At 36.8% G+C, this 12,459-nt stretch overlaps 1 protein-coding gene across 1 annotated transcript in view; it reads left to right on the top strand.

Annotated features, from left to right (window-relative positions):
• The window catches only part of RYR2 (ryanodine receptor 2), a 740,642-nt gene that overhangs the window by 310,096 nt on the left and 418,087 nt on the right, over window positions 1–12,459 (top strand). Inside the window, 3 exon segments of the mRNA XM_036828245.1 lie at window positions 4,681–4,755; window positions 7,832–7,910; window positions 11,374–11,486. Coding sequence (XP_036684140.1) covers window positions 4,681–4,755; window positions 7,832–7,910; window positions 11,374–11,486 — 267 coding nt within the window.

Below are 12,459 nucleotides of genomic sequence, written 5' to 3'. Positions count from 1 at the left end.
GTTTACATTTGCGTTGGAAAGTCACTTTCAGATGATGTGAAGGCTTACGCATAGAGATTTTTTTGGTTGTTTTTCCCCCTGAAACAACTCATTACCCAAGTATCACTATATGTATTTGAAGGTAAACTTAAAAGCTTCTCTGCTTAAATATCTGAGCACTATGAAAGAAGGTCTCTAAGGCAAATTCCTTTCTGTTGTTGTCTATCATTTTAAATTTTGGTTGTGTAGCTTAGTATTACCTAAGCAGTAAACTCTTTTTAAGATTTCATTGTTTTTCTTCTGAAATGGTGTGTTATAATGATCAAGGGATATAGAGACGTTCTCCTGTAGAGTCTGATTTATTTTTTAAAAAAAACCTCCTGAATAATAAGGGCCTGGAATTATGAGAAATGTCCTATATTGATTAGCATAGCACTTTTGTACAGAAAAAATTGATTAGTAAAACAAAACCTTATAATATTTAGATGTTATACGGTTAGTAAATTAAATGGTTTTAAATAGCAATGACACTAAAGATGCATTAATAAGCAAATATGTGGTACAAACATATTTCATTAAACACAGAGGAGGAAAAAAACCCCAAACAACAGAAACACATAGCCAGTAATGTTTATGCATGTTTAAACCTCTTGAGTTGATCTTAGTCATTACTATTCTGGTTTTATGTACTATGCTTTTCTGCTGTTGTATTTTAAGCTTGTAACAGTGATATCTCAAAGGTAGCTACAATGGTCCAATTTTCCCCTCCCCGCAGAGAAGGATAACAGATTAATAAATGATACCTTATGACTACATATTATTCTAAGTAAATGTAAATGTAGAAGTATTTCCACCAGAGCTTCTGCTTACGATATGGGTACCCTGACTGCACATTTTGGGCCAAGATCCTGGAAAGCTCAAGGCATAGGAATACCTAATAATACCAAATTGGTATTAAAATAATCTGTGGAAAAATTGAACTGTGGTTTGTTTAGAATACATACAGCTTTGTTGCTTAGATTTTGTTTGAACGTACTCTGAACTTTTTTTTTCACTTACAGTTCACCAGTTCAACTTTTTTACACTGCCGTTTAATATTAGCCCTGTCAGTCATCTCAGGGGTCGTGGGACCACACCTACACACAGAACTGAAAAAACTTTTTTAACTGATATTTTCAGAAAGTCCAATTTTACCTTTTATTAAATTATTCTTGGCTCTCTGACACCAGAATATTTAGAGGGAGGAGTTTGGAAATGGTAGTTGTTACTTTGGGTTGGTGTTGTTTTTCCCTGAAAGAACAATAGTCCCTTAGTGTAAACCCCCTTCACCTATGGGAGACTACAGTAGTCTTGCAGAAGCCAACTTCAGGATCTGCACAGGGGCCATAGAGGGCTGTTGACAGCTCACCAACCATACCACAGGCTCAGGCAATCACAGCAGAGAGCTGGGGTGTGATGGACAGACCGTTGCATTTTCAGAAACAGGTAGGGCCCAAGTCACACTTGGAAATGTATGTCAAGGACACGTAAGTTGCAGGTAATACTTTTACTAAAAAGACCTGATAATCCGACATGTAGTTGGAGGTGGTAAGAAATGCAGAGAGAATTAGTTCTTAAACTTCTGTTTTCTTTGCTGTTAGTGTGCAAGTCTTTGGAAGGGAAACGCATGGGATTCAGTTTATAATTGTTGAATGAATGAATAATTCGAGAAAACTCTCATTTTGAAGGCAGAGGAAAACAAGCTGTGAGCTTATTATGCATAATACCCTTGACATCAGATAGTGTACCTCTCAGATACAGTATTTGAAGATACCCGATAAATATCTTTTGAATGAATAGAAAAAAGTGTTTCTTTTGTGTAATGTTTACTGGAGAATCAGTAGGACTAAAGTATAGATGACATGAATGTGAACACAAGGTTTATTTGTTACATAAAATTTAACTTTCTACTTTTTCTCTTAACTGGTGCAATGGAAAGCACTGCTTACTTTGCCTGTGTTTTAGAGTCCAAGGAACAGTGAACATGTTAACTTCAGAAAACACCAAGGTATTTTTCCAAACTGCGATCTTGAGGGGTGGGCTAGCCTTGAGCTTGTTGGTCCATTAGCTTGATTGGTTCTATCTAGTTGGTCCTGGCTGGATTCCCAAAGGTTATGATGGCTATAGCACTGTGAGCTTGTAAGGTTCTGGTTTGGGTGGCCGGAGGAGAAATGGACCCCTTGTTCCAGAGTACTGAATTACTACTGCTTGTGATGTTATTACCCAGCAGTGATGAACTTTTTCTCATTGAAGTTGCCCTGGGGGATTACTCAGTCCACCTTAAGGCAGCGTGCTGTAGAGTCTTGAAGGAGTAACCCTGGAAGTGGCTAAGCCAGTGTTTGGTGTAACCATTCTCTTAAAGTACCGGTAGTTCCCTACCTCAGAGGAAGTCCATAAATATTTGTTCACTTAAATTAAAGCAAGGACCAGGCCAAATTTAACAAGAAAATTGATATGATTGATTGACCAAATCAGAAAGCACAAATAAAGAGCCAAGGTACGTCTTTGGATGCATCCCACAAACACAATTCTTTTGATAAATGTTTGTTGAATAAGTTATCCAACCTGCCCAAGAGTGGAAATTATACATTTTATTTGTCCTGAATCAGAGCCAATCACAATAGTATTATTTAAAATGACAAGTTAGAGGAAAAGGACTGCAGACCATGTGACAGAAATATTCACTTGTGTTAACAGTGCTCTCTTAAGTAACAAAGTTAATTTAGTGTGGATTATTTGCATACTTTTACAGGAATTGTATTAAAACTAAATTTGTGACACAAATTAGCATTTGAGTAGTGAGGAAATCTGTAGTGTTAAATCCATAATAGACAACTGTGTAAAATCTCTCTATATAAAATCTTTGAAAGAAAATTCAGATACTAAAATATCTCCTCTTAACCAATTTGAACATTTATGTATATATGTGCATATGAACACATGAAATGCACAGGCAAAGCTTTACAGAAAAAACAGCACTCTGGTTAAATCTAAAGCTTGTTCTTCATTTAAAAACATCTTGTTTTGGTTGGTATGACTGTCTAGTGTCATTAAAGTTCAGCTGGATCTTGTACCTTTGGAACTTATATCTGATAGGGAAAGGTAAGCTCCTACCAAACTAGTACAAATCAGACAAGGTAAATAAATTGTTCTTGGTCACAATAAATCAAATATATTATAGAAAATAAAAGTACTCTCTAAACAGGGCCTCATTCTTAGGAGGAATATAATTTTGCAGAGTAGATTTTTCCCTTTTTCACTCTGGAGATGAAAAAGTAACTTTCCTTTTTTGTAAGGTAGTTTTTTCTCATAATTTTAGTACCTTTTAATACCTATTTTTAAATGGTTTGGAAGTCTTTTAAGCATAACATGTAAATAAAGTTATTTTAAGAGATTGGAACAATTGGAAGGGGATGTATTTTTAGTAAAAAAGGCATAATAATAATGAATATTAAAGTACTTTCTCCTGTACTTCTTAGAGTATGTATAAGTCAATAACATCACAGTCATCCTTAAAGACCTCTTTTTCCTACAGAAAAAAGGGCAGCCTCCTTGGCATAATGTTCTGTACCTCCCATGATGTTACCCTGATCTAATTTTATGGCTCCTGTTTAGTTTCTCTGCTACCCAGCAGTGCAATCCCGTGGTCCCTTCCTCTTTCTTAATACCCTGGAGTTGTTTCCTATGACACCTTTACTCACCTGGATCGGGGAACCATCTGGCTTCTCAATTTAGCTCAGGTTGTAGCTTCATAGAAGAGGGAGCCCTTAACCTGAGTTTAAAACAGTCGAGGAGGCAGAAAAGACTACAGAGGGAAGGAGTATTGTGTTCTAAGACAGAGCAGTAAGAAAGCTCAGGGCAGGGAAAGTGTGTCTGTTTGGAGCACAAGGGATTTGGGGGCGAGGCTAGAAAGGGCTGAGACTAAAGTCCTCTATGTGTGTACTAAAGTCCTCTATGTGTCCCCGAAACAACAGCACCTGTGTCATCTGGAAAATTTTTGAAATGAAACATCTCTGTATTTACCCCAGACCTACTGGATCAGAATCTTGGGGGTAGGCCCAGGGTTCTGTGTTTTAACAAGCTCTCCAGGTGATTTGTAAGCATGCTAGAATTTGAGAAGCATTCCTCTATCTCATATAAAGGAATTTGGACTCTTTTTCTATAAACAATTGGAAGATAAGAAAGGTTTTTAAGCCTGAAGATGATTTGATGAATTTTGTGTTTTAAGAATACTCATTCACTGAAGAAGTATTTATTTAGTCCTTACTATGTGCCGGGCATTTTGCAAGGAATCTGGTATACCACGGTGCCCAAAGTACCGTAGCCCCTGCTCGACGCGGACCACAGTGTAATGGGAAATACAGACAACAAATAACTGGGAATCAAAAGTTACAAATTACGGTATTTACTGAACTCGAGTTCATTCTTTAAGAACTAGATCAACTGCTAGCCCCGCGCCCCCTCCCCCCACCACAGGAGAAGGTTTTCTTGGTAGCTTTGTCCCAACTTAAGCATTCTTTCCACAGCACTTTGCTCATCTGCAGTAGCTCTTATTTTTTCCCATTAAACTTTTCCATGAGAACAAGAGAGCATTTTATGGACTCAGTTAAATTTACTCTTTTTTCTTTTTTTCCTTGTCGACCCTTTCTCTGCTCTATGCAGACCGCTCAAGGGGGTGGCCGCCGAACGCTCCTCTACGGACATGCCGTATTACTGCGCCATTCCTACAGCGGCATGGTGAGTACACGTGTAGACTGCAGCTCCCCTGTGGTCATGCTGATCCGTTTGTGCATATGTGGTCAGGAAATATTTGGTAATCCCATTTCACTGATGGCTTTAACAAGCTTGGTTGTATGTATTTTTTTAATATCTTTATATCCTGCTTAGTTTTCTCACTTATAAGATGACAGTTAGCTTAGAGGACCTTTAAGGTCCTTCAGTTCTATCATTATGTAACTTCTATTTTTCGTATCTTACTTTTGAAAGACTAGGTTTAGGAGGAGAGAGATGTTAAGAGTCAAGTAAGAAATAGTTCTCATTTCTGATTTTATTTCAAACAGTTTATTTGTTAGAGAATTAAAGCATCCTTACTGAAAAATAGTATAAAAAACTGCCTGCGAGTCCCACCTTCAACTCTCCACTAACTTCTTTTCCTTCTTAACTAGTTGTTCTCTTTGTTTTTCCATATCAGCTCCTCTTACACCCAGTTATCCATTTATCCACTGGGTTCCTCTCAGGCACAATTTACTCATTCTCATTTATGTATATGTGTGTGTGTGTGTGTGTGTGTGTATGTATATATAAAATATGTATAAAATAAAATATGTAAGTATTCCATTCTTTTAAAAGCTTTATTAAGTTATAAAAACACTACATATTCATTCTGTAAGATTTGGAAATTACAGAAGAAAAAAATCTTCATGATCACACCAATGAGAGAAAACTGTTGGGGACTTTTTAAAAATTTTCAATCTTTGCTATTGTTAAAATTTTTTTAATATAATTGAGATCTTGTTATATAACCAAATTTATATCCAGATTTTTTTTACATATTATCACAGTATAAGTATTATCCATGTTATTTAAATTTTTCATCAAGTTTATTTTAGTGACTACTTGATAGTCCAATACCTGCAAGTATAAAATAATCATTTCTTTTAAGAAGGAGATAATTCCCAAAATGTGTAAACTGTTCCTGAGCAAAAACTTAAGTATAGCCTCAATATCATCATGAATATTGATGTGAAAAATCTGGTTAATGGAATTGAAAATTATAGGAAGAGAAGTAGAGGAAAAGTATAGATGTGATTTTCATAATGACTTAATATCATTTATGTTAATGTGCTACATCACATTAGTAGGTCAAACGAGAAAAACTGTGATCATCTTAACAGGTGCTGAAACAGGTTTTTAATAAAAATACCAATTCCTAATAAAAACTTAGCATTGATGATTATTTTCTCAATGATAAAGAAAATATTTATGTCAAATCAGTGACCTCATACTTAATTGTCAAACACTGAATCCATTCTTGACAAAACTAAAAGAAAAGAAACTCCCAAGAATACGCTGTCTGACATTGTTCTGGAAATCTTGGCTGACTTAGTAAGATACGAAATAAAGGAGAACATTTTAAGTGGCTGGATAGAAGACAAATACATAAAAACAACCTTTTTGCATATAGCACTCACACATTAGAACTTCATGGAAGGAATTCCACTTTCAATAGCAATCAAAACACATAAAATAGTAAATATGAGAGTCAGTTTTCAGAAAAGTACCCTCGATACATGGTAGATGGGTAAGAGGCTGAACTTGGTTGGTAGATCTGGGTTCAGGCTCACTTTCCTGCATGCTGTACGGCCTTGGATACCTTGCCGAACTTCTTTAAGCCTGTAATCGCATCTGAGAATTTTATCCATTCAGTCAGTAAATATTATTTAGCACCTCCTGTGTGCTAGATACTTTTCTGGGTGCTAGATATAGTAGTAAATAAGACCAAGTCTTTACCCTTACAGAATTTAATTAACATTTAGTGAAATAATTACAGTGTGTGCCTCACAGTTGCTGTGAACGTTAGAAGAGGAGAGAATGTACGCTAACAGTTGCAGTGCCTGGTACTGTAATATTATTGAGAAATATTACAGAAGACTTTAATAGAGATCACTAAGTTTTTACCTGGGAAATCAGTATAATAACACTATTACTTTTTCTCAAATAAAGGCAGATATTTAGTATGCTTAGATCTAAGGTCTGTAACCCTCAGGGACCACCATGGGCTGCGTGTCTTGAGGTCAGACTCATACTCCTGACTAGCTAGGAGAATGTTTGGGGACCCTTGAAGCCTTGTTTCTATAACTTTGGAAGTCACTGGTTTGCAGTCAAGAGACAGAGGCTCCAGGTCAGTTGCTTTTTACATCCTCATGGCGCTGAATTCCATCTAACGTGCCAGCACATCTGTCCCCAATCCGGTGATGACCTGCCTCCTTATGCTCACAGACATCCCCTGAGCTGGGTGAACCCTATTCCATCATAGGGGTTTTCTAGGCTTCTCATTACTTGTTCCATGATTCTGGGACGTCTGTGCTTGCTCAGTCCCCAGCATTGTCCCTGAGTCCTGTTTGCAGGGCTCCTGTTCTTTCTGGCACTGCACTTGGTTGGTGTAGATGGCAGTGTATCTTGAGCTCATATCACATTCATCTTTGTGTTCTCATTCTTGGCAACACTTAATGAGGATTTTGAGGTTGGGGTGGGGATAGAGGAGTTGCCCTGAAAAATTATCCTAAACTTTATGTCCAAGAATATATAGTTAGGAAAACTTAAGAGGGCGAGAAAGAAAATCAGGAGATGGTGGTGTTGGGAGAGTTCCATTCCTCCTAGGGAAACACACATTGGTATACACGTGACAACCCCTCACTGCAGTGAAGCGACAGGCTGCACACACACCCTGTTTGAAATTCAATTCTGGATAAATTTCAGAGAGTTAAAATTTTTTAAATGAAAACAAAACTAGAAGATAAAAGTGAATAGTGTTCAAATTTCTGCTTGGGAGAAAGATTTCCAACTGACAGATGAGGTTGTCCTTTTGCTTATTATCGTGAATATCAGATGAAGTGAGAGATGTACAGACGTATCCCCAATTACTTGTCTTCTTTTACCGACAGGACATATTTCTTTAGTCTTTTTGTGAGGGGGGAAAAAACCACATTTCCTCTACAGCATTGTTCCTCATTTAGGCTGTGTACGTGCTCAGAACTGTACTTGGAATGGACAATAAATGTTGAGTGACAGCTACTGATTCTGTGTCTTTTAGTATCTGTGCTGCCTCTCCACCTCTCGGTCTTCAACTGATAAATTGGCCTTTGATGTTGGCTTGCAAGAGGACACAACAGGTGAGCACCTTGGTCCGTGATGAAGCCGCACTCAGATCGTGGCAGGGCTTGGATTGCGAGACGTATTGAGACACGATGGAAGATACGCTGGTTGAATATTCTTAGGGACGGATTCAGGAAGAAAACAAATGACTGACTAGGAAAGGTTTTAATAGAAGGAGGAAATGTACATTGTTTCTACTGGTGGGTCATCCCCACATAATTAGCTTGATGTGCAAACTAGACTTCAAACCTTATTCTTTTGTTGGAGTTGGGTAGGAAAACAGTACTTCTGACATGCTCTGCTGATTGTTAACTGTATTACTGTGCTCTGATTAGTTTGTAAAGTAGTATTAATGCATTATCTTTTCTACCTTTCAGCTTTCATCTTAAAATATTTTTAAGTGTACACGTTACATTGTCAATGTCAACATTCAAACAAAAAAGTAGAAAATGAAAGCCTCCTTCATTTCCCTGTCCACAGGTCATCATACTCCATATCTATGTATTTCCAGATTTTTGAAACAAAAAACATATATTAACACATTTATACTTTTGGAGACTCCAGATAGGAAAGTATAGGCTTTATTTGTGTTTCTATTCTCAATGCTTTGAGAACTTTACTCTTTATACACCTCTGTACAATTTGATGGCTTTATCTTTTACAATGAGCATGCCCAATTTTGGAATTAAAAATAAATAAAAGACCAACTAGAAAAAAGAATGGAAGGAAATAGAAATTAAAAATAAGTAAAAGACCAACTAGAAAAAAGAATGGAAGGAAATAGAAATTAAAAATAAGTAAAAGACCAACTAGAAAAAAGAATGGAAGGAAATAGAAATTAAAAATAAGTAAAAGACCAACTAGAAAAAAGAATGGAAGGAAATAGAAATTAAAACTAAACAAAAGACCAACTAGAAAAAAGAATGGAAGGAAATAGACCGACTCATTAAGTTGTTGCTTTTATGGGTGGGATCAAGCTCACACATGCCCTCCTTTTTAAAATACTTTCCCATACTCTAAAAGTTTCACTGATAACAAATGGATAAAAATAAAGTTCTGTTTACCAACCTAATTAACTTTTTAATGGACCAACGCATCACCTTGTACAAGAAATTCCAAGAATCCCAGACACCAAAAAGATAAATGTATTCTTCTCATGTTTATTTCATTTTCTATAGGCTCCATCATTCCTCTGTATTTTGGCTAGTTTTTTTAGTTTTCTCATTGTAATTAATTTACTTCAGCACATAGTTACATGAAAAATAATCTTCAATTCTCTCTCTCAAAAGAAGTAAAAGACATGCACGGTCTATAACTTGTTTTCATACGTTGAGATGATTATATAATAGTGAAACCCACCAAACAAGGCAGTCTTTCACCCTACACCCTTATGCTACTCTCTTTTCCCCATAGGTCTCTACTTCTTCTGAATTACTGAACTATTTGCTATATTTATCATTTGTTGTGTGCCTGCCTTGATCAGAATGAAACTCACACGGCAGATAATTTTTTCTTCCTTATTTGTTGAGGTATCCCCAGCTACTAAAGCAGTGATTGACAAATAGTGTGTGCTTTATCAATGTTTGAGTGAATGAATGAAAAACTCCCTACAACTCTAAAAATGTGAGTTGAGTGGATGAAGATAAGGAATTCTGCAACATGACATTCAAGTAAGAATATGGTTTGTGTAAGAAAAGCAGCTCAGGGCATAGATTACATATTGCCTGTTAAGTATGCTTAAGAAGTGTTATTTGCTGATTCATTTACTCATTTATGCAAAATGAATTGTTATTGAATGCCTACAAAATGCTAGTAGGAGCTGGGGAAACCCCAGTAAACAAAACATACAAATGCTCTGCTATCATGGAGTTTACATTTTGGCATTGGGCAGTTAGTAAAGAAGCAAAAAAATAAGTTTTATGGAGAAATAATAAAGCTGGGCACAGAGAATGATAATTATTAGATAACAGATACCACTAAAACTATTCCCATTTTGCGGTAGAACTCAAAGGTTGCAAAAGGAACTGTGAACAGATTGAAGAATTGTGTGCTTATGTTTATATCCTAGGTGATGAGACTGAAGTATGAAGTGTGGTTATATGGTTCATGAGGCTTATGCTTGACTTGTTCTAGAAGAAATTATTTGATTTTATGTATACCCAGATATTTTTATAATGTATCCCAGAAAATTCTGTAGGATTCTCTACTGTTTTACTCCTAGATTAATAGAAACTACCACATTTTAAAATAACAACATATTGTAAAATAAGGCACAGTGTGGGAAGCATGCAGTCTTAGCCGGAGGTAACTCCTGGAGGAGACAGTATGTCTCTCAGAAAAAGCAAAGCCCTTACCTTGGAATACACTCTTTTTCCCAGGCCTGAGGAATGTAAAAGAGATTAGCAAAGCTATCTCAAGCCAGGAGACCTCAGGGAATTGAGAGTCCTGGTTGCTCCCTATGGCTGGGGGCTGTGTGTGAGCCTGGTTAAGGGAAGATAATGTTCAAGGATAGTTGTAAACTTGTTGACTTCCGTGGTAGTGACTGAACTGAGACGATAAGCAATTCTATGGGATTATTGTCTAATAATGAGTTCCTTTTCTGTCTATATAAGATTCAGTAGATTCTAAATAAAGTGCCTAGCAACCATCAGTTGTCTTGGTCCTTCTGACCCCATACTCGCGGTGCTATTCAATCCCTTACCCCTCTCCGCCGGGACCTGGAAGACCCCCTGCGGTGGCTGGACCATCACAGCACAGGATAGTAAAACTTAGGGGACAATATTTGTACGTATTTTGCATCAGCACCCCCCAAAAAAGTAGAGGTTTTTTAAATTGTTAAAATGCAACCGTCGTGTCACAAAAACCCAAATCCTTTTGCAAATCAAGTGGCAAAACAACTAGATGTTAACAGGAGAGAGCAATGTGAGGAGTGTAACAACATGTGATTGTGGAAGGAGCGAAGTTGGATCAGCGTGGCTGGTGAAATTGGCCTTGTCTTAGCGTAAACAAACGTCCTTTCAAAGCAATTCCTAGTGGGGGAAAGAGACACCAAACTTCCCCTAATGTCACAGCCAGTTTCTGTGAGAAGAGTCTTTGCATGTCAGTATGTCTTCCTCCCTCCCCCTCTCCCTCTTTCTTTCTTCCCCTTTCTTTCCTTTCTTTCGAATTTTTATTGGGGTGTAGTTGATTCACAATGTTCTGTTAGTTTCTGCTGTACAGCGAAGTGAATCAGTTATACCTATACCCTCTTGTTTTAGACTCTAAGCTAATTTGGCCTAATTCTTTTGATTTTCATGGTCTAAGAGATGCATTTACATTCTATTTCAAATTTCTGACGTTTGTGTGAATAGGACAGTTTCATTTTAAGAAGACTGATTTTGAGGACTTCATTTCCCTCTTGTATTTTGGAGTCACTGGCAAAGAACATCGAGTTTGAAACTGAGGCATTTCTTTGTGTTTCACATTTCAATCATTGTGCAGGTGAAGCTTGTTGGTGGACCATCCATCCTGCCTCCAAGCAGCGCTCAGAAGGGGAAAAAGTACGGGTTGGAGATGACCTCATCTTAGTTAGTGTGTCCTCCGAAAGGTACTTGGTAAGTGTGCAAAGTCGGATCATGTAGTTGGTGATACGATAAGTGACAGGTCAGTAGAATGATCTTTTTAAAGCCGAAATTGCAAATTATCTAGGAAAATTGCTTAGAAACAAGCCCGTAGCTCTATTTGATGAATTATACATAGCTCCCTAAGTAGAAGAATGATGTGACATGTGCGGAAGTGTGGCTTACCAGCATTATTTAGACAGGCTTCCCTCGTGCCCTTGATATGTATGTTTGTGACATCGATAGTGCCTGTTCTTGGATTATTTTATTAACAGCATGTAAATGCAGTCCAATCAGGAATTTGAAATTCCATGGACTTTATTTTGCGCCCAATGAGAAGGCTATATTGATGAGGCTGTGATTACCTATTTTGATATTTATGAAAGCAGATTATTATGTGAGAAACACTTGTCATGCTAAGAAAGGAGAAATAAACAAAATAAAAAAACAGTTTAATTCCCTCACTGACATTGCATTGTTTCAAAGGGAAAGGGCTGGAAAAGGGAGATTGAAGAAAGAAGTTTATGCTTAATCATTGAAGGTATTTTTTACTTTTGTGGTGAGGCCAATATCTATTTAACTTCTGTAGTAAATTATATTTTTGCTAAAGAATAATCATATGCAGAATTTCACAGAATATTGAAATCAGTGGAAGTGTGAAGGGTGTCAGTGAAAATATTCTTTTTATTTTAAGGTTGAGAAAGCAAACAAATATAAAATATGGTATTATAAACTTTACATGAATATCCACATTAAAAAAAATCCCAGACATCATAGTGGATGATAATTGAAACAAAAATCAGAAATAGAACATCATTGCAGTTAAGCTTCATGCTAGTTTATAGAAAGTGTATTCCTACTGCATTAAATCAACATATTATTTGTGTGTAATTGATTTAGAATTAAGTAAGTAGTTGGTACCCTTGGGCTCTGTGAACGTGGAAATAAGGTGGGTCTGGGGGTGCTT

Source organism: Balaenoptera musculus, chromosome 16 (assembly GCF_009873245.2).
Source record: "Balaenoptera musculus isolate JJ_BM4_2016_0621 chromosome 16, mBalMus1.pri.v3, whole genome shotgun sequence".
NCBI classification, from domain to species: Eukaryota; Metazoa; Chordata; class Mammalia; order Artiodactyla; family Balaenopteridae; genus Balaenoptera; species Balaenoptera musculus.
This window is presented reverse-complemented; position numbering and strand designations above follow the sequence as displayed.